The sequence below is a fragment of the Entelurus aequoreus genome, linkage group LG09, assembly GCF_033978785.1.
Source record: "Entelurus aequoreus isolate RoL-2023_Sb linkage group LG09, RoL_Eaeq_v1.1, whole genome shotgun sequence".
Lineage (NCBI taxonomy): Eukaryota > Metazoa > Chordata > Actinopteri > Syngnathiformes > Syngnathidae > Entelurus > Entelurus aequoreus.
Genome location: NC_084739.1, coordinates 49,635,923 through 49,659,070, shown reverse-complemented (window position 1 = coordinate 49,659,070; position 23,148 = coordinate 49,635,923). Strand labels below are relative to the sequence as shown.

At 42.4% G+C, this 23,148-nt stretch overlaps 1 protein-coding gene across 7 annotated transcripts in view; it reads left to right on the top strand.

The window, feature by feature from the left end:
* Positions 1-23,148, top strand: part of vrk2 (VRK serine/threonine kinase 2) — a 97,133-nt gene that overhangs the window by 32,030 nt on the left and 41,955 nt on the right. For 5 of the 7 annotated variants that reach the window (XM_062058882.1, XM_062058880.1, XM_062058879.1 and 2 more), the window contains 2 exons: positions 2,606-2,693; positions 12,581-12,689. The exons of 1 other annotated variant lie outside the window; for it this stretch is intronic. In XM_062058882.1, the coding sequence (XP_061914866.1) occupies positions 2,606-2,693; positions 12,581-12,689 (197 nt within the window). Of the gene's footprint in view, positions 1-2,605; positions 2,694-12,580; positions 12,690-22,532 lie in introns of those variants that run through there. One more of the 7 variants, XM_062058885.1, reaches the window with a different exon arrangement.

Below are 23,148 nucleotides of genomic sequence, written 5' to 3'. Positions count from 1 at the left end.
CAGGTTGAAAGGCTCCTCACATTTCCCCATTATTTACACCAGCAGCGAGAGCGATTCGGACCGAGAAAGCGACGATTACCCCATTAATTTGAGCGAGGATGAAATATTCGTGGATGAGGAACGTGAGAGTGAAGGACTAGAGTGCATTACAGGACGTATCTTTTTTCGCTCTGACCATAACTTAGGTACAAGGGCTCATTGGATTCCACACTTTCTCCTTTTTTGATTGTGGATCACAGATTTGTATTTTAAACCACCTCGGATACTATATCCTCTTGAAAATGAGAGTCGAGAACGCAAAATGGACATTCACAGTGACTTTTATCTCCACAACAATACATCGGCGAAGCACTTTAGCTACGGAGCTAACGTGATAGCATCGGGCTTAACTGCAGATAGAAACAAAAGAAATAAACCCCTGACTGGAAGGATGGACAGAAAATCAACAATACTATTAAACCATGGACCTGTAACTACACGGTTAATGCTTTCCAGCCTGGCGAAGCTTAACAATGCTAATGCTAACGACGCCATTGAAGCTAACTTAGCTACGGGACCTCACAGAGCTATGCTAAACACATTAGCTATCAACCTACGCCAGCCAGCCCTCATCTGCTCATCAACACCCGTGCTCACCTGCGTTCCAGCGATCGACGGAGCGACGAATGACTTCACCCAATCATCGATGCGGTCGGCGGCTAGCGTCGGATAGCGCGTCTGCTATCCAAGTCAAAGTCCTCCTGGTTGTGTTGCTGCAGCCAGCCGCTAATACACCGATCCCACCTACATCTTTCTTCTTTGCAGTCTTCATTGTTCATTAAACAAATTGCAAAAGATTCACCAACACAGATGTCCAGAATACTGTGGAATTTTGCGATGAAAACAGAGCTTTTTGTATTGGATACAATGGTGTCCGAATACTTCCGTTTCAACCATTGACGTCACGCGCATACGTCATCATACATAGACGTTTTCAACCGGAAGTTTTGCGGGAAATTTAAAATTGCACTTTATAAGTTAACCCGGCCGTATTGGCATGTGTTGCAATGTTAATATTTCATCATTCATATATAAACTATCAGACTGCGTGGTCGGTAGTAGTGGGTTTCTGTAGGCCTTTAGAAATATTTTACTGAATGAGACACCCAGAAGGTACATGAAAATAAAGAATGTAGAATTTACAATTTTAACTACGAAGGATAAAACACTGAATATTGACAACATATGAACGTCACACCCCCTCTCAATCGACATTATTTACAATCAAGCGAAACACAACGAAAATGCAACAAACACAGTGAAATATGCGAAGGGTAAAAAAAACAACCCTATACAATCTGATATATTTGATAGATCACTAAACTTTAGAACTTTGTTGAAAAAATGACACCCATATTTCAGGCTGGCCGCTCTAGAAACGCTCTGTGGAAACTCTCTGTGGAAACGCTCTATGGAAGCGCTCTATGGAAAGGCTCTGCGGAAACGCTCTGCGGAAACGCTCCCCACCCACACTGCTTGGTGCCTCGTCTGAGCTGCTGTGACGTAGATTACCATAGTAACTAATTCAATTACCATAGTAACTAGTATTTAATGTAAAAACGCAGATTCCAACCATTGAAATAGTTTGTATAGTTCAAGACTTACGGTCATTAGAAAACATCACTGCACATCATAATGGCAGCTATACTTTCCATTTTAAAGAACTAAAAAAATTATTTGTGAATGTCCGGCGGGCCAGATTGAAAAGCTTAACGGGCCGCATGTGGCCCCCGGGCCTTAATTTGCCCAGGTCTGCCTTATAGGAATGCAGATGCACATTGTCATGGCTGATTAAAGTCTATTTTGTACATGTTTGTGTGTCAGGTTGGTAAGAAAAATTTATCGCAACTTTCACTTTCTCAATTTTATTGCAACAAACACCTAAGAAACACTGCACCTTTCATTGCTAATTTGACCTTTTAAAGACGGTGCCGGTTCATGTGTAATTTGTCCATGTTACTTCTTGATAGCTCTGTGTACAAGATGTTGCCACTAAATGACACATTACTTAGTTACATTTTTTCTGCTTCCTGTTATTTTCACTCAGGACTTTATTAAATTAGGTCTCTGCACGGCTACTTTTGTAACTTACTATTTTGTAACTTACTGTTTCGTTTGAGCTGATTATTCATTATTTAAGACTTTATTATCACTACACACAGCCATGTCTTAACTAAACCAACACATGGCAGAAAGTGACAGTTTCACTTTCTTAACAGAGAGGTGTGGCTTGCCATGATGCCAGGCGTTAATAAGATCAAATATTTGTTACGTAATTAAATGAAAACATTTTTTTTTTTTGACAGCCCCAATTTGCATTAAATTCTATGATTGTGCTGCATTGCACATGTGCAACCATGCCGTGTCCAGACCCATCTATTCCGATTGTGCCAAAGGTGGGAAAGGAAACCAAACTTGAGAACGAATTAGAACACTCACGCTAGTCAAATGACGCCAGACCTTAGGTGTGAAGTCGGCCCAAGCGTGGTAGGATTGGCCTAGTCTGAGTACACCCTAAAATAACTTGTGCAACAACATCTTCTCAATCAGTCTAATTTTGTTACAGTGCAAAAATGGATGGATAGTAGAAGACTTGACCACCTTGGCGTCCCAACATATTGGGGAGCAGGACAAGCTGAGCATAATGACCTCAGGTATTTCTGTATCTTGGTCTAAATTTGAGTCTGAAGGATTTTGTGATATTATGTATGTATGTGTATATAGTATGTGTATATATCTATATGTATACACACACACCTATGTATACTGTATGTGTGTGTGTATCAGTGTTGTCCCGTTACCAATATTTTGGTACCGGTACCAAAATATTTCGGTACTTTTTAGTACTTTTCTAAATAAAGGGGACCACAAAAAATGTCATTATTGGCTTTATTTAAAAAAAAAATCTTAGGGTACATTAAACATATGTTTAATATTGCAAGTTTGTCCTTAAATAAAATAGTGCACATACTAGACAACTTGTCTTTTAGTAGTAGGTAAACAAACAGAGGCTCCTAATTTAGCTGCTGACGTATGCAGTAACATATTGTGTCATTTATCATTCTATTATTTTGTCAAAATTATTAAGGACAAGTGGTAGAAAATGTATTATTAATCTACCGGTACTTGTTCATTTATTGTTAATATCTGCTTATTTTTTGTTTTAACATGTTCTATCTCCACTTTTGTTAAAATGTACCAAGTAGTTACAGGATCATACATTGGTCATATTTAAAGTACTCATGTGGCCAGGGACATATTTCCTGAGTTTATAAACAAAGTATTAAAAAAAAAAAAAAAAAAAAAAGAATATTTTGTGATGCTAAAAATATCGATGTAATCATAGTAGTATCGGCGCGATACGCTCCAGTGCTTGGTATCATCACAGTGGATGTTAGGTGTAGATCCACCAAAGGCGTTTGTTTATATTGTAGCATCCCGGAAGAGTTGGTGCTGCAGGGCGTTCTGGGAATTTGTTCTGTAGTGTTTATGTTGTGTTGCGGTGCAAATATTCTCCCAAAATGTGTTTGTCATAGTTGTTTAGTGTGGTTTCACTATATGGCACATTTTTATGACAGTGTTGGCGTTGTTTATACGGACACCCTTAGTGTGACATTGTGGAAGTCTCTGAGTGTGGGAGGGTTCTCCTGGTGTCGACAGATCTTTCGTGAGCCCAGTAGACAGGTTGGACAAGTCTTTTATTTCTCATACACAAGTATGGTTTGCTTTCCAGCAATATATATTTAAGACTTTTCAGTCCGGCGTGTCTCTGTTCGTGCTCTCTCTCTCTCTCTCTGTCTCCAACTCCAACCCTGTGTCTCAGCCCGGCTGCTGCTAATAAAGGCGACAGGTGATTAGATAACCTTCCCCAACTGGGCAATCCACTCACCTGCCGCTGGCTTCGAGGCCAGTCCTTACACACCCCGCTCTGCGGCAGTCCCGCAGACCATGCCCGCAGACCATGCCCCCCTCCACAGACATGTATGGCTGTTGAGTAAGTACGCCCTTCATTCATATGTAAGTAGTGCGTTCAAAGGTAAGATGGTCACCGTAATGGTTGATGATTGGGCATAATTAAGATCTTGTCTTGACTTTGTCAGCCATAGATAAGTCTATACCCATGCAGTATAATGGCGCCGATATGCTGCGCGCTGAAGTGAAGCTTATATAGCTATCACGCGTCCTACAGGGCTGATACTTGAAATAGTCATAATTGATATGTCTCCATGGAGACAAGGATTAGTTATATTGTAGTAGTTACAACACTGTTGACTGCGGACAGACATTACCCGCTGGCTAGCTAGCCATGTCTTAAAGCATCTCTTCCTGAGGGCGCTCTGCATGACACGACGGGTGGGGGACCGGTACTTTTTAGAGGCGGTATAGTACCGAATATGATTTATTAATATTGCGGTACTCTACTAGTACCGGTATACCATACAACCTTAGTGTGTATGTATTAAGATTGACCGGTTATGTTTTTTTCAGGGCCGATACCGATTGTCACTAGAGAATGAGACTGTTTACCGATATTTGGAGCCGATATTAATTTACAGTGAAAATGACATATTGGCATCAAAATCTAGAATATTACGTGAGGCGTGAGGCAAACTAGGAAAAACAACATACTTTTCGAGCTGAGAGTAATCACTGCGACCGTTAAGTCGTATGCTACCTGAGGCTTTATCCACATCTGTTTTTTTCTCCGAGTGACTGTCAGACCATGTCACAGGACGGTGATGGCAACACTTTTCCCTCTCCCCAATTCATCTTGGCCAAGGCGAGCAGCAGGCAGGGGATGAGTTCAACACAGGGGCGGCGTGTGGCTCGCTGCTGGTAGACAGAGAAAATTCCCAGCCGCAGCTGCAGGTGCAGGCAATGCAAGATACCCTGCAGGAGCTTGTTAATGCTCAGCGCTAGGGCTGGGCGGTATTCTGGCACTATGGACAATACCGGTATATTTTACAAAAGAGGTATGTATTTGATATAATACCGCCATACCGATATATGTAATTCTTAATGTTTTGACACTGAAGTCTTTCTGCGCATTGTGTTTGCGCTGGGTGCTGTCCCGCCTCCTCCACGTGTGGCGGTGCAGAAGCCGGGCTCACTTGACACATACTCCATTACGTGGAGTGTGTAAAGCATATGCCAACCTTCCCCTTATTGCTTGGAAATTACATATTTTTTTCCTCCTTTCAAGGCATCTGGCCTATCCTGGTTTTCCACAGAATTTGCTTCTATCCATCCATCCATCCATCCATCTTCTTCCACTTATCTAAGGTCAGGTTGTGGAGGCAGCAGCCTAAGCAGTGAAGCTCAGACTTCCCTCTCTTCAGTCCCCTCCCGGGGGATCCCAAGGCGTTCCCAGGCCAGCTGGGAGACGTAGTCTCCCCAATGTGTCCTGGGTCTTCCCTGTGGCCTCCTACCGGTCGGACGTGCCCTAAACACCTCCCTAGGGAGGTGTCCGGGGTCTTCTGGGTCATCTGGGTCTTCTCGATGTGGAGGAGCAGCAGCTTTAACCTGTGCTTCTCCCGGATGACAGATCTTCTCACCCTATCTTTAAGGGAGAGCCCGGCCTGCTGACGGAGAAAACGAATTTTGGTCGCTTGTACTCGTGATCTTGTCCTTTCGGTTATAATCCCAAAGCTCATGACCATAGGTGAGGTTTGTAACATAGATTGACCGGTAAATTGAGAGCTTTGCCTTCCGGCTCAGCTCCTTTTTCACCGTAACAGATCAAAACAGGGTCCGCATCACTGCAGACGCCATACTGACCCACCTGTTGATCTCACGACCCACTTTTTCCTCACTCGTGAACAAGACTCTGAGGTACTTGAACGCCTCCAATTGTTGCAAGATCTCCTCCCCAACCCGTAGATGGCAATCCATCTTTTTCTGGGCGAAAACCATGGACTCAGACGTGGAAGTGCTGATTCTCATCCCAGTTGCTTCACACTCGACTGCAAACCGATCCAGTGAAAGCTGAAGACCCTGGCCAGATGAAGCCATCAGAACCACGTCTGCAAAAATTAGAGACTTAATCCTACAGCTACCAATCTGGATCCCCTCTACGCCCTGACTGTGCCTGGAAATTTTGAGGTACTCTGAGCTGCTGTTTGGTGCGTATGCTCAGACATCACTGCCCTTGGGTACTGAATGCATTGAAGTCATAGTACAGAACCCAGACCCGAACCAGAACACCATCGCTTTCCAGAATCATTCCTACCCTCCTAAGCAACATAACAGATTCAGATATCAGTTCTTTGTGGCAGAGGTCATGGCCCTTCTGCAGAAGGGGGCAATAACACCCGCTCCAAGCGAGATACACCAAGGGATTTATTCGACCTAATTCCTGGTTGCGAAGAAAAACTATCTCAAACCTAAAAGATTAACAACTTTCTGAAACACACTTAGTCTGTTCCGCCTTTTGTCATTGTAACAGAGTCCCTGCAGTGAATCTGCAAGAGACACACTTTCACATTTGTGTACACAGAGACCACAGGCGCACCTTCCTCCCGTTCTGCTGTCCTTGTCCACTTACACCTTCACAAAGTGCATGGAGGTGGCACTGGCCGCTCTGTCGCCAAGGTATTCATGTCTTGAATTACCCGGACTATTGGTTAGTTTGCTCCCCAACAGAACAACAAGCTCGGCTCGACATCTCAACACGTCGAAGACTTAGGGCTGGCCTTGAACAGGGAGAAGAGTTGCCTTACTCCATCCAGGACGGTGGAATATCTGAGGTTGGTTAAACATTCAACCTCAAGGACAATGACTTGACTTTGAAGAGGACAGAGGTGCTTGTCACATTTAACTGTGGGCAAACACATAACAGTGAAGCATGGCCGCAGGCTGTTTGGCCTCATGGCAGCAGCATCTCAATCGGTGTACCTGGGGTTGCGTTGTATGCAGCCGCTGCAGTGTTGGCTTGTCAGGCACGTTGTGAGCTTCCATGAGGATGGCCTCAGGGTTAGCCCCGTGTCTATGATTTTCCTCCCAGAAATTGCATGGTGGACTACGGCCCAGGGCCTCAGAGAAGGACTTCCACTGGGCCTGAGTGTGATCAAAAGGGTGACCGTCATTACGGATGCCTTAGAAGCAGGCTAGAGGGCTTTATGAGAGCACCATGAGGGCCGGTGGGGTCCCCTTTGGAGGGGGGCCTCACAACAACATGCTCGAACTGGTAGTGTATCAGGCCTCTGTGTATTTCCGTTCCGTGATTTGGGGGAAGCATGTGTTTGTTTGCTTGTTGCCTACATCATCCACCAGGTAGGTCTGCGGTCATGGTCTCTGCACGACCTGGCACACAAACTCCCCCTCTGGGCTCATGCTCAGGGTGTGTCCCCGAAAGCCATATACTTGTCGGGGTAGGTGAATGTGGCAGCAGATCTCCTGTCCAGGGTAGTGGCAACTTCACCCACAGATTATGCAGGGCGGGCAAGGCATTTGGTCTGGATTCAGAGCCCGCCCTGCAGCTTGAATCCTGCTTTTATTGCTACCCTGCAGGCAGCAATAGCTCCCTCCACCAGGGTAATAATATATGCTGGCAGATTGAAACAGTTTTTCCAGTGGTGTGCAGGAAAGAGCTAGTACCTGGTTTCCTGAGGGACATGAAGGGTTCTCTTATTTTTACAGACACTGCTGGAGAAAGGGCTGACAGAATTTACCTTGAAGGGCTACGTGGCTGCCATATCTGACCATCACAGCCCTATTGAGGTTAGGACTGTGGACTCACAGCCCTTTGTTAGCCAGTTTTTGAAGGGCGCTCGGCGTATACGGCCACCAAAGTCCCACATGGTCCCATCATGGGATTTAACAGTTGATGCTGTTGGAGCCTCCTTTTGAGCCTTTAGCCAAATTGGGGCTGGAGCTTCTTTCCCTCAAAACAGCCTTTCTCCTTGCCATGGCTTTAGCTAAGCGGGTCTCTGCACTGCATGACCCTGTCTGTGCATCTGTCTGAGATCAGGAGGAGAAGGCTCTGCCATCTCTCTCCTGCTTAATCCATCTTTTTATGGAAGGTATTCCCTATCTCTTTTGTGTTGAGGCCCTTGGTTCTGGAGCCCTTTCATCCTCCTCTTCATGAATCTGCGAAGACAGCCCAGTTGCACTTAGTCTGTCTGGTCTGGTCCCTAGGGGTGTACATTCACTGCACACATTCTGTTAGACAGACTGATCAGCTTTTAAAAAGAGAAAGGACAAAATAAAAATGAAATGTCCAAGCAGGGTTGGTTATCGAGGCTATAACTCTGGCTTATGATGGCGCTGAGGTCCTTCCATCTAGGGCGGAGTGGTGGCTGCCTGTTGGGCTCTCTTGGAGGACATTTGTGCGGCAGCCAGTTAGGCCTCTCCAGAGACCTTCGCAAGGTTTTATAGGCTAAATGTTGCTTCATCAATGGCTTTTGCTGTTCTGGAAGCAGGCCAGTATAACGTGCTGTCCCTGCCATGCTGGACTGTGGCTTCAGGCAAGGGAAGTGTATGTGGCCCTGCCGAGCTGGATCACAGCTTCAGGGTTGGTATTCACCCGGTGGTTGTGTTTCATTAATAAGGAAGTTCTGTTTATGGTAACCCTTTTCCTCAGTTGAAAATGATTTATCTCACAAAAGGTAGCCTTCATTGGCCTTTGACTGTTTAATCACAACCTGAGGCTTTCATCAATAAACTATGTTCTGAACCGAACTGTTGTTCTGAGGGTTTTTGGCCTCACTTCACCTCCTGCCCGACCTTATTTGGTATACTGTTGACCCATACGATGGCGTGTTGACCTCATATGAAATAGAACGGATGGTTATGGAATGTAACCGTGGTTCTATGAATAAAGGTTAACACGCCAGTTTGTCATTCAGAAGGCTGGTTCTGTCTAAGTCGGAGAAAAGAGACTAAACAGACGATTGCACAGCTGTATATATAGGCTCTGATTTGGCCTGATTTGGAGGTGTTAATGTGATTAATTTGCTACTTTGTCTCCTGAAACAGCTCACCCTCGGAGAGAGTGGCGCATAAGGTTGGCGTGTTGACCTTTATTCTTACTTTCCGTAACCATTTGTTTTAAATGGGCCTGTCGTAAAAAAAGGCATTTGTTCAATTATTATTACATTTAAAATTATAGTAATGGTGGTAGAGATAACTATTACTATTTATTATCAATGATATATCTATACAGTAGAGATATTCAGGCCGATATCATCGTCCGATAAATGCTTTAAAATGTAATATCGGAAATTATCGGTATCAGTTTCAAAAAGTAAAATTAATGACTTTTTTAAACGCCGCTGTATGGAGCGGTACATATCCGGTAAAACACGGACGTAGGGGGAAGTACAGAGCAGATGCGTCTCCCAGTCAGCAGCACCTACCCTCTCCTGTCTCCCCTCTCCCACACACACAACACAGGAGTTGATGACTGCAGCATGAGAGGTTTACTGGCGACGCTTGATGACCTCATCAAACCGCTGGATCAGAGCATAACAACAACAAGAGTGTTGTTGCCGGTGCTGTAGCCTGGCTAAAAAGCGAGCTCGCTCGGTGACTGACTAACGACACCATGTCTATTGTTCGGGATTATTTTAAAGTGTCTTTGACGGATAAAAAACTGGCAATTTGCAATGACTGCAAAAAGTTGGTTATGCGAGGAGGAACCAAGACGTCTTCCTTTAATACAAGCAATTTGATCTCCCACCTCTTCAAGAATCATAAGGAGATACACGATGAATACAAGCGGAAGATGGATGAAAAGCAAACACCGAAAAAAAGTAGTACCACACAGTTGCCGCTTAAAGACTCCACAGAGAAAAAACAAAAATACAACAAAAAACACCCCAGGGTGAAAACCCACGTTGTGGTCAGGGACAACACACGCAGTATGGCAAAGGCTACGGTTTTATATTCTAGTTCCTTCAAAATAGCCACCCTTTTCTCTGATTGCGGCTTTACACACTCTTGGCATTCTCTTGATGAGCTTCAAGCATAATGAACAATGAAAAAGGAGAATTACCTCCAAATTCTTCAGGACAACCTAAAATCATCAGCCCAGAGATTGGGTCTTGGGCGCAGTTGGGTGTTCCAACAGGTCAATGACCCCAAACACACGTCAAAAGTTGTAAAGTAATTGCTAAATCAGGCTAGAATTAAGGTTTTAGAATGGCCTTCCCAAAGTCCTGACTTAAACGTGTGGACAATTCTGAAGAAACAAGTCCATGTCAGAAAACCAACAAATCTAGCTGAACTGCATCAATTCTGTCAAGGAGTGGTCAAAAATTCAACCAGAAGGTTGCCAGAAGCTTGTGGATGGCTACCAAAAGCGCCTTATTGCAGTGAAACTAGCCAAGGGACATGTAACCTAATATTAACATTGCTGTATGTATACTTTTGACCCAGCAGATTTGGTCACATTTTCAGTAGACCCATAATAAATTCATAAAAGAACAAAACTTCATGAATGTTTTTTGTGACAAACAAGTATGTGCTCCAATCACTCTTAATCACAAAAAAATAAGAGTTGTAGATATTATTGGAAACGCAAGTCAGCAATGACATTGTTCTTTACAAGTGTATGTAAACTTTTGTATGTATGTATATATATGTGTATACGTGTATATATATATATATATATATATATATATATATATATATATATATATATATATATATATATATATATATATATATATATACACAGGTAAAAGCCAGTAAATTAGAATATTTTGAAAAACTTGATTTATTTCAGTAATTGCATTCAAAAGGTGTAACTTGTACATTATATTTATTCATTGCACACAGACTGATGCATTCAAATGTTTATTTCATTTAATTTTGATGATTTGAAGTGGCAACAAATGAAAATCCAAAATTCCGTGTGTCACAAAATTAAAATATTACTTAAGGCTAATACAAAAAAGGGATTTTTAGAAATGTTGGCCAACTGAAAAGTATGAAAATGAAAAATATGAGCATGAACAATACTCAATACTTGGTTGGAGCTCCTTTTGCCTCAATTACTGCGTTAATGCGGCGTGGCATGGAGTCGATGAGTTTCTGGCACTGCTCAGGTGTTATGAGAGCCCAGGTTGCTCTGATAGTGGCCTTCAACTCTTCTGCGTTTTTGGGTCTGGCATTCTGCATCTTCCTTTTCACAATACCCCACAGATTTTCTATGGGGCTAAGGTCAGGGGAGTTGGCAGGCCAATTTAGAACAGAAATACCATGGTCCGTAAACCAGGCACGGGTAGATTTTGCGCTGTGTGCAGGCGCCAAGTCCTGTTGGAACTTGAAATCTCCATCTCCATAGAGCAGGTCAGCAGCAGGAAGCATGAAGTGCTCTAAAACTTGCTGGTAGACGGCTGCGTTGACCCTGGATCTCAGGAAACAGAGTGGACCGACACCAGCAGATGACATGGCACCCCAAACCATCACTGATGGTGGAAACTTTACACTAGACTTCAGGCAACGTGGATCCTGTGCCTCTCCTGTCTTCCTCCAGACTCTGGGACCTCGATTTCCAAAGGAAATGCAAAATTTGCTTTCGTCAGAAAACATGACTTTGGACCACTCAGCAGCAGTCCAGCTCTTTTTTTCCTTAGCCCAGGTGAGACGCTTTTCGCGCTGTTTCTTGGTCAACAGTGGCTTGACACGAGGTATGCGGCAGTTGAAACCCATGTCTTTCAAGCGTCTCTTGGTGGTGGATCTTGAAGCACTGACTCCAGCAGCTGTCCACTCCTTCTGAATCTCCCCCACATTTTTGAATGGGTTTTTTTTCACAATCTTGACCAGGGCGCGGTGATCCCTATCGCTTGTACACTTTTTCTGACCACAGTTTTTCCTTCCCTTTGCCTCTCCATTAATGTGTTTGGACACAGAGCTCTGAGAACAGCCAGCCTCTTCAGCAATAACCTTTTGTGTCTTTCCCTCCTTGTGCAATGTGTCGATGGTTGCCTTTTGGACAGCTGTCAAATCTGAAGTCTTCCCCATGTTTGTGTAGGCTTCAGAACTGGACTGAGAGACCATTTAAAGCCCTTTGCAGGTGTTTTGAGTTAATCAGCTGATTAGTTTGTGGCACCAGGTGTCTTCAAAATTTAACCCTTACACAATATTCTAATTTTGTGACACACGGAATTTTGGATTTTCATTTGTTGCCACTTCAAATCATCAAAATTAAATGAAATAAACATTTGAATGCATCAGTCTGTGTGCAATGAATAAATATAATGTACAAGTTACACCTTTTGAATGCAATTACTGAAATAAATCAAGTTTTTCAAAATATTCTAATTTACTGGCTTTTACCTGTGTGTGTGTGTGTGTGTGTGTGTGTATATATATATATATATATATATATATATATATATATATATATATATATATATATATATATATATATATATATATATATATATATATATATATTCACACGTGTGTGTGTGTGTGTGTGTGTGTGTATATGTATTAGTAATATGTATTTGATACACATTTGTTTTTATTTCTATATTTAATACAAACACACTGTAGTACATCTCTCCCTCCTGAGCTCTTTCTCTTTGTTTAGGTATCGTTTTATGGTTATGGAGCGACTCGGCACTGACCTCCAGAAAATCTGTGAGCGCAATGGAGGTCGTGTTAAGAAGGCCAGTGTGCTCCGACTTGGTCAAGTAGTGGTGAGACCATTCTCAATTTATTAAAAAAAAAAGTGATTTTTACGCTGTTCATTGTCAAATATCTGGCGTATCAAGATAACACAAAGTCAATGACCAATTAAGGATGTGGATATGACCTAAAATCTATCCTTTGATACTTAACATTAGTTTTGGCCAATACTACAAATTTGGATATTGATCCTGCTTTCCGCTCGAGTGCAGCTGGGATAGGATCCAGCATCCCCTGGGACCCCGAGAGGGACAAGCTGTACAAAATGTATGTATGGATGGATGGATCCAATACCAAGATTTTGTGGTTAAGTTTTTTTTATTCCTTTAACAAGTTCAAAACATAGTGCGATTATGCGCATCATTAACTGCCACAGTCATGGTCATGAGTGCTTCATGAAAAAAGGATTTGGTGAGATTTTTGTCATTTCTATCGTGAAAGCAAAGTTGAAGGAAGTTTGGTTAAGAAGCTAATAAAGAGACGGCGAATAGCCTGGAAAGCAGCCGTAAGACAATCAAATATGACTTTTAACACCATCACCTGGTACACTTTGGTGTGTTTACCGCATTTTCAGACTGGTAAGTTTGAATAAAAGCATGCTTTATTCAGTGTCACATGTAACATTTAGTAGGCTGTTAGCGTGAGCCAAGCAGCTAGCTGCGGGCGACAAACAATGTATAGTATTTTAGACAAAAGCATGTTGTCTGTTTACTTTTAGTCTTCTTGCATAAGTACAAAAATGAATGAGTATTATTTTCGGAGAAATAACGCAGTGATCAAAGTATTTAAAAGTAAAATTGGGCTTAATTTTTAAAGAAAACCTGCTTATGAAATGAGGCTGGGAACCCTCACGCCATCTCAAACACATAAGAGAGGAAAGCAAAAGATTATGCGCAGTTTGAATGGCTTCAACAATGGCAGCAGCTTACTCAAATCTCTTGTCCCATTGGCCGTGGTAATATAGATCAATTCCGCCTATTTAAACAATTTTTTTTTAGACTTAGCAAGCTTTGGAATAGGGCACAGTTTGTCTCGGTGTGGTCCCTTGATTTTGTTTTATTTTGTACGATTTATTTTTATCCGGTTTGTTCCTCTCTATCACATTACTGCGGGTAAAGTACAGCCATGTAAACAAAACCTCTGTCCAGAAAAATGGCTCCCCGGCACCCACAATGCATTGCAAAATCTTGTGCCCTTTTAAACCCTGTTGGCCGTACCAATGCTGATACTGATACTTTAAAATGTTCAAGATCATTACATAATTACATTATTGGTCACAATTAAAATTAGACATAACACAGGATGACAGTGTATTAATATAATTTGAATGTTTTAATTATTACCTTATAATGGCTCTGATTTAAATTAATTGCTTTTTGCCAATAAAGCTCTCCTTTGTCCAGGGACTTATTTCCTGTTTGCAAACAATAACAAAAACAAGAAATATTTTTTGGTAATAAAAAAATATCGATTTAACCACTGTAGTATCAACCGTGATACGATACCCGATGATATACTTGATATTGTTGCTTTTAACCTTCAAGAGCTGTATCTTAGCATCTAGCATATCCTCCTACAGTGTATAGTGTAACCTGTTTAGCTCATCTTTGTCCATAAGTTATAATGGTACTTGTAAGAATTATAGTTTAATTGTCGCTATAGAGGCAAGGAATGCTGACTTTGAAGTTTTTTGCACTGTTGAGGAACGTTAGCCACTAGCAAGAATGCTACAGTGCTTTGAGGCCGCCTTTGTTTTCTTGTAGCTGTCAATTTTGCAGGACACATCTAGACTGTCATCAACATGAATTATCACAATATGACAATCGTATTAAAAGCTCTATCGTCGGCCAAATTTATATTGTATATCACGCAATCCTATCGTCATTGTAACATTAATAACTATATATAAATATATACTCTATGATAATATATTTTTTGAGTCAAACACTTTTGTTAATTTATTCTAGGTCAATAGTTAGTTCACCGTTTAATTTTCTTGATTTGTAGAATTTGTTGCCATTTAAGTTGTTGTGCCCAAAGCCTGCTTTTTTGCTGTGTTCATAAACATATCCTCTTGATTTTAGCAGAAGCCGTTCCATTTTTTCCTTAGGTTAATTTATTATATTGTTTTTGACTTCTTTAATAATTCAAGGTAGGGCTGGGCGATGAATCGAGTTTGTAAGATACTGTATATACTAGGGGTGTAACGGTACACAAAAATTTCGGTTCGGTACGTACCTCGGTTTAGAGGTCACGGTTCAGTTCATTTTCGGTACAGTAAGAAAACAACAAAACATAAATTCTTTGGTTATTTATTTACCAAATTTGTAAACAATGGCATAACATACATATACACACAGGGTCCATTGCCAGGGTTAATGTGGTCAACATATATAAAATAAAAACTAAATAAGATAAGGCTCAGAATGGTTTCTTAACAAAACCTTTCTACATATAAAGTGCTTTTTTTGATTGATTGATTGAGACTTTTATTAGTAGATTGCACAGTACTGTACATATTCCGTACAATTGACCACTAAATGGTAACACCCCAATAAGTTTTTCAACTTGTCGGGGTCCTAGTTAATCAACATTAAATTGCCTCAAGTTGTTGCTCAGATTAAATAAAATGACAAAACTTTTCTTCTACATATAAAAAGTGCAACATTAAACAGTTTCAAGTCAACTCAGCCTCAGATTAACTTTTCTTCCCCCCCCCCAGCCTCGCTAACTTGGCAGTAAGAGGATATATGGGCTCATTGTTCTTCCACCAGAGAAGTGGGTCAAAATCTAGTTTTTAATGCAATATGGACTTACATCTGCTGCTATAAAAACATTTGTTATTGCTTTAGCCCTGCATGACTCGCAGAGGAGAGGCTGCTTGAATGGGGTGGTGACGCTTCAAATGGGTTAGCATGTGTTATGAGAGTAGCGTATGTGTGTGTGTGGCCCTTTAATATGTGACAGCATGTGAGGTGAGTGTGTGGGCGAGCGAGGTGAGGGAGCGGTAGCGTGAGTGCGGGGAGTGGCTAGTGTTTTGTTGGATTGGCTGTGTGCAAGACCTCAATAAAGCCACGATTTGCAACTAATCGCCGGACTCAACATTTACCCTGGAGTCCGGAGCTGTGGAGACCCACTGCCGGGTAGAGTGAAGGGTGTTGCCCCCGAGAATACATCGGCCCTGGAGGAGTGTCTCCCCTGCGCTCCTCGACTACGGTCTGGCAGCCGGAAGCAGGAAAGGTGCAACACATGTTTGACGTGTTGTCAGAAGCAGCTGCTGAACAATGTCGGCAAACCTCCGTCCTCCATTGTTGTATCGCGCAGCCAAAGTGTTCCCAAACGGGAGATCTTAACAAGGCAGGATCTTCCAGCTCTGACTTTTACATGTTGTCCTAGCCCGGTCGCTGCTAGCATGTGTACTCGTTCGGTACACCTCCGAACCGAGAAGGATTTTAGCATGTATGTGCATGTACGAGCCAGTCTGCCCCACAACAAGAAGATAGAGAAAATTAAGGAACGTAGTTCTCTTTTTAATTCCAAACTGCTCGTTTGGAGCAAGTTTGGAAAATGCCAACATTGTTTTATAAATATCCCCACCACACCTCCACTGTTTGATTTCACTTTTTCGGTACTTACGGGGATCCTAAATACAAGAAAACAGGTACATCGGGTAAGAAAAGTTGATTTGGCTAAATAAGGCCTATTTAAATGAAAGCGCTCAAGTGATGAGAGTGATGTACACGGTAAACCCTCTTGCACCATGTTGAGAATCAATAGACAAAGAATACAAAAACAGCAAGTTATCAAGTTCATTTTCATTTGTCGTTCGATTAATTGTCTTAATGATTATTGTCCCAGTCCTATAAAAATAGTTGACGCCACAGGTCAACCTTCCTCATCTGGTCCATAAAGGCTGATAGCAACCTGGCCATATTTGTGATGTTTGTAGATTTAGGATTGGCGTACAAAGTCAATTACACAGTTTAGATCTTCCTCAAAGATCAGTTGTTGTGAGTTCAGGTTTGGAATTAGTAAACTATTTGTTCCTTATATGTATTGTCAACCCAGTTTGAGCCATAAACAAAATTATTGTTCAAAGTTAATTAAAACAATTGATCTGTGGTAAAGCAGCTCTGTAACCATTACAAATCTTTTTGGGTCTCAGGTAATATATATAATTGGATTTTTAAATGACCACGAGATCTTGAATTACATTGGAGTGGAATTCATGACCCACCCAGCCTTTTTTCTTTGATAAAAATGTAGGTCTCTTGCAGAAATGCTACATCACATTTGAAGTGCATAAGGTGATGAAATACCTTGGCTCTTTTAACAGGTCTGTTAAAGGCCTACTGAAACCCACTACTACCGACCACGCAGTCTGATAGTTTATATATCAATGATGAATTCTTAACATTGCAACACATGCCAATACGGCCGGGTTAACTTACAACGTGCATGTGGAGAGGCGGGGCCGGCGAGCGAGCAGCAAGGCAGGGCACGCCGGGGCCAGGCCTAAGATGGCGGCAAGGAGGCGTTGACGCCGAGCGAGTGGCGAGGCGGGGCGCGCCGGGAGCGACGCCGCAATCGTGCCCAGGTGTGCGATCCGCGCACTTGGGCACGATCATCCAATCTCCTTTCGCTGAAGAAAAGGGGAGCAGCAGAGAGAGATGAGGGGAAGGCTGGAAGGAGCCATCGAAAAGCTGACGCGGAGCGAGAGAGGAGGAGAGCCCGAGACGACGAGCGAGCGAGCGGAGGAGAGGAGCTGAAAAGTGACCGGGACTGAGGTTTTGTTTGAAAAAATAAAACAAACGTCAAACTGCTCAGAGATGTCGCTATTTGATGGTCCATGGAACCCACAAGGCGGTTTGAGTCCGTCACATTTGGCGCCCAATGTGGGGCCATCGGAGGCGGGGGAGGACGATTTCCTGTGGGCCCTTGTGGGGGCGTTCACGGAACTGGCGGCAGGCAGCCGCCAGCGTCTCGAAGAGTCCCGCAAACAATTGCAGCTCCTGCAGGTGCTAGCGGTCCAGGTGGGGAGTGGCCCCCCAAATAAGTGGTAGTTAAAGAAGAAAAAGAAGTTGAAGAAAAAGAAAAAGTTGAAGAAAAAGAAAAAGTTGAAGAAGAAAAAGTGGGAGGAAAAGAAAAAGAAGACCGAAAAAGACCAAGAAGACAAAGAAAAAGACCAAAAAGACCAAGAAGACAAAGAAAAAGACCAAAAAGACAAAGAAAAAGACCAAGAAGACAAAGAAAAAGACCAAAATAACCAAGAAGACAAAGAAAAAGACCAAGGAAAAGACGATGAAGATGAAGAGGGAAAAAAAGAACAGGCGGAAAAGGAAGAAGACACAGAAAAGGAGAAGACCGGGGCCACATGGGGACCTGGCCGTCCTCACTTCCCGCTCCCTCGGAAAAAGGGGGGGGGGGGGGGGGGAGAGTGGGGGGGGGGGGGAAGAGAGTACGCGCAGCGGGTCGGAATCCCGGCTTGCGTTTGGCAATGGAGGACTGTGGAGAGGCGGGGCCGGCGAGCGAGGAGCAAGGCAGGGCACGCCGGGGCCCGGCCCAAGATGGCGGCAAGGAGGCGTGGACGGCGTGCGAGCGGCGAGGCGGGGCGCGCCTGGGCACCTGGGCACGATCATCCAATCTCCTCTCGCTGAAGAAAAGGGGAGCAGCAGAGAGAGATGAGGGGAAGGCTGGAACGAGCCAACGAAAAGCTGACGCGGAGCGAGAGGGGAGGAGAGCCCGAGACGACGAGCGAGCGAGCGGAGGAGAGGAGCTGAAAAGCGACCGGGACTGAGGTTTTGTTTGAAAAAATAAAACAAACGCCAAACTGCTCAGAGATGTCGCTATTTGATGGTCCATGGAACCCACAAGTGAGTCCGTCACAGTGCAATTTTAAATTTCCCGGGAATTTTCCGGTTGAAAACGTCTAGGTATGAGGACGTTTGTGCGTGACGTCAATGGTTGAAGCGGAAGTTGGACTCAATGTATTGAAGCAGAAATCTGTACTGTTTCCCAATAGCAAAATTCCTCTGTTTCATCGGACATAGTTCAGTATCTGGACATCTGTGTTGGTGAATACTTTTGCAATTGTCAATTAACAATGGAGACAGCAAATAAGAAGCTGTAGGTGGGATCGGTGTATAAGCGGCCGGCTGCAGCAACACAACCAGGAGGACTTTGAGTTGGATAGTAGATGCGCTATCTGACGCTAGCCGCCGACCGCATCGATGATCGGGTGAAGTCCTTCGTCGCGCCGTCGATCGCTGGAACGCAGGTGAGCACGGTTGTTGATGAGCAGATGAGGGCTGGCGTAGGTGGATAGCTAATGTTTTTAGCATAGCTCTGTCGAGGTACGGTAGCTAAGTTAGCTTCAATGGCGTCCTTAGCAACAGCATTGCTAGGCTTCGCCAGGCGGTACAGCATTAACCGTGTAGTTACAGGTCCAGTGTTTGGTAGTATTGTTGATCTTCTGTCTATCCTTCCAGTCAGGGGCTTATTTATTTTGTTTCTATCCGCATTTAAGCACGATGCTATCACGTTAGCTCCGTAGCTAAAGTGCTTCGCCGATGTATTGTCGTGGAGATAAAAGTCACTGTGAATGTCCATTTCGCGTTCTCGACTCTCATTTTCAAGAGGATATAGTATTCGAGGTGGTTTAAAATACAAATCCGTGATCCACAATAAAAAAGGAGAAATTGTGGAATCCAATGAGCCCTTGTACCTAAGTTACGGTCAGAGCGAAAAAAGATACGTCCTGCACTGCACTCTAGTCCTTCACTCTCACGTTCCTCATCCACAAATCTTTCATCCTCGCTCAAATTAATGGGGTAATCGTCGCTTTTTCGGTCCGAATCGCTCTCACTGCTGGCGTAAACAATGGGGAAATGTGAGGAACCCTTCAACCTGCGACGTCACGCTACTTCCGGTACAGGCAAGTATGACACATAGAATGGATCTGCTATCCCTGTTTAAATAAGAAAATTTCATTTTAGTAGGCCTTTAAGCCCGTTGATGTTCATATAGCAGTCTTCCTTGCATTATCATATTTTTCCATTTTTATGTATAAATGTTACATAGAATTTACAGGTATATGTTTGGAAACACATTGATAAGAAGGTACAGTAGAAGACTATCCAGCCTTTAGTTTTTTTCTCTCTAAGGTAAAAAAGAGCACGGTTTTCAAAAGTCAGAGGGTGCCCCTATCCAAATTGCAACCCCCCCCCACACACACTTTTTCTCTTGCTGCCCTCTCGCCCCTCACAATCATCATCAAAGACTACTGATTTGTGACATAACAGCAACATGTACCGTAATAATGAGTTCGCCATACCTTAGTCAAACACTTTTTTTTTTCGAGTGTGTAATTAACGAAACAATATGCTAATTTTTTGTCTTATACCAAGTCTTGGTCCAAAAACTTTTGGGCTTCATCAGGTCAGTTCAAGGTGAGTGGTTGGTCTTCGTGTGTGATGCGCAGCCAATGTGGATCACGTGGAGTTTGATGCTTTTTCTGGTACATGGCTCGCTTGATATTGAATGCATACCATCAACTTTTTAAAGTGTGATTTAGTTTTTTGTCACCCTCTTCTGTCAATTAATGTCCATGTCTATCTTTTTTCGACTGTGTTGTCATTATATTCTAAATAGTCTTAAAGGGGAATTGCACCTTTTTGGAATTTTACCTATCGTTTACAGTCATGAGAGACAAGAAGAGAATTTTAATGCATTCAAACTCATAAATAAACATAAATAAAAGTCTGCTTACAATGGAGTAGGGTTGTTCGGTATACCGGTACTAATAAAATACCGCGATACCAATTGATTGAAATCGGTACTATACTGCCTTTGAAAAGTACCGGTACCGTTCTTTCATCTAAGTGCCGCTGTGTTGCGGTCACTACAGAGGCGCATGATGTTGTGTGTCAAAACGCACACACAAAGTGCATGCAAGCAATACAATCTTGGAGAGGAAGAATGGCAAAAAACAACAATGGCAAAAAACAACAATTCTACTGGTTAATAAAGAGGGTGCTGAAGCGCGATATGGAGGTATTTGGGCTTCAAAACTAACAATGAAGGTGACACTTTAAACAAGGAAGTGCCACGCTTCAAGTGTTGTTTTAAAACATGCCTCGCCAATTGTGACGATTAGTATTACCACCTTTGCTTCAAACGGGAATATAGTATCAACATCCTAACAGTCGGTTTCCCAGTGACAGCACACATTGTACAGTAAGTGATGTTTTATTATGTTTGTTGGCTCTCATGAAGTGAGTAGTAATCAGTGTTCTAGGCAAAGGAAAAAGCAAACGTGATGCGTTTTTGTAATTAATGCGTCGCTATACAGGACTGTCTCAGAAAATTAGAATATTGTGATCAAGTCGTTTATTTTCTGTAATGCAATTAAAAAAAACAAAAATGTCATACATTCTGGATTCATTACACATCAACTGAAATATTGCAAGCCTTTTATTATTTTAATATTGCTGATTATGGCATACAGCTTAAGAAAACTCAAAAATCGTATCTCAAAAAATTAGAATATTTCCTCAGACCAAGTAAAAAAAAAAAGATTTATAACAGCAAAACAAAATCAAACATTTGAAAATGTCAATTAATGAACTCAATACTTGGTTGGGAATCCTTTTGCACGGATTACTGCACCAATGTGGCGTGGCATGGAGGCAATAAGCCTGTGGCATTGCTGAGGTGTTATGGATGCCCAGGATGCTTCAATAGCGGCCTTTAGCTCATTTGCATTATTGGGTCTGGTGTCTTTCAGCTTCTTCTTCACAATACCCCACAAATTCTCTATGGGGTTCAGGTCAGGGGAGTTGGCAGGCCAATCGAGGACAGTAATGCCATGGTCAGTACACCAGTTACTGGTGGTTTTGGCACTGTGGGCAGGTGCCAGATCATGCTGGAAAATGAAATCATCATCTCCATAGAGCTTTTCAACAGATGGAAGCATGTAGTGCTCTAAAATCTCTTGGTACACAGCTGCATTGACTCTGGACTTGATGAAACACAGTGGACCAACACCAGCAGCTGACATGGCTCCCCAAACCATTGCTGACTGTGGGAACTTCACACTGGATTTCAAGCAACGTGGATTTTGCTTCTCTCCAGCCTTCCTCCAGACTCTAGCGCCTTGACTTCCAAATGAAATACAAAACTTGCTTTCGTCTGAAAACAGAACTCTGGACCAATCTGCAACTGTCCAGTGCTTCTTTTTCATAGCCCAAGTCAGACGCTTCTAGAGATTTTAGAGCACTACATGCTTCCATCTGTTGAAAAGCTCTATGGAGATGATGATTTCATTTTCCAACATGATCTGGCACCTGCCCACAGTGCCAAAACCACCAGTAACTGGTGTACTGACCATGGCATTACTGTCCTCGATTGGCGTGCCAACTCCCCTGACCTGAACCCCATAGAGAATGTGTGGGGTATTGTGAAGAAGAAGCTGAAAGACACCAGACCCAATAATGCAAATGAGCTAAAGGCCGCTATTGAAGCATCCTGGGCATCCATAACACCTCAGCAATGCCACAGGCTGATTGCCTCCATGCCACGCCGCATTGATCCAGTAATCCGTGCAAAAGGATTCCCAACCAAGTACTGAGTGCATTAATTGACATTTTCAAATGTTTGATTTTGTTTTGCTGTTATAAATCTTTTTTTTTTACTTTTTTTTTTACTTGGTCTGAGGAAATATTCTAATTTTTTGAGATAGGATTTTTGAGTTTTCTTAAGCTGTATGCCATAATCAGCAATATTAAAATAATAAAAGGCTTGCAATATTTCAGTTGATGTGTAATGAATCCAGAATGTATGACATTTTAGTTTTTTTAATTGCATTACAGAAAATAAAGAATTTTATCACAATATTCTAATTTTCTGAGACAGTCCTGTATGCTTAAAATGAGCAAAAATGTAAACGTTACATGTTATTATTATCCTTGTGCCTGTTACTAAATTACATATACCTACAGCAGGTGTTTGGATGTTTTTTTTTAAGCGCTTTATAGGCAGAATAGAGTGTCTCTCATTGACTCAATTGTAAGCTGACTTTTGATCACATTTATTTACTAGTTAAAATGCCTAAAACAAAACAAATGTGTGATGTCTTTCATAAGGATTGGGAATGATATTCAAAATTTAAAAAAAAAGTGCAGTTACCCTTTAAAAGAAAACTAAGAAGCCCTGAATTTATTTACACAGAACATTTGAATTTTATCTTTTAGTAGGGATGTTGTCAGAAGTGCTACTGACAGTTTGATTATGTTTGGGTTTTCCTGTGTTTAGAATCACTTCCTGTCCTGGTGCTCTTGTTTTGTTAGTGTGTCCTGTTTGGTCCCTGTGTTTTGCAGCACCTTTACTTTCCGTTCCATGTCCTGTCAGCGCACCTGTTCCTTGTTTAATTTGTTATATTTAGTTTAGTTTAGTTTATTTTCAGTGTTGTGC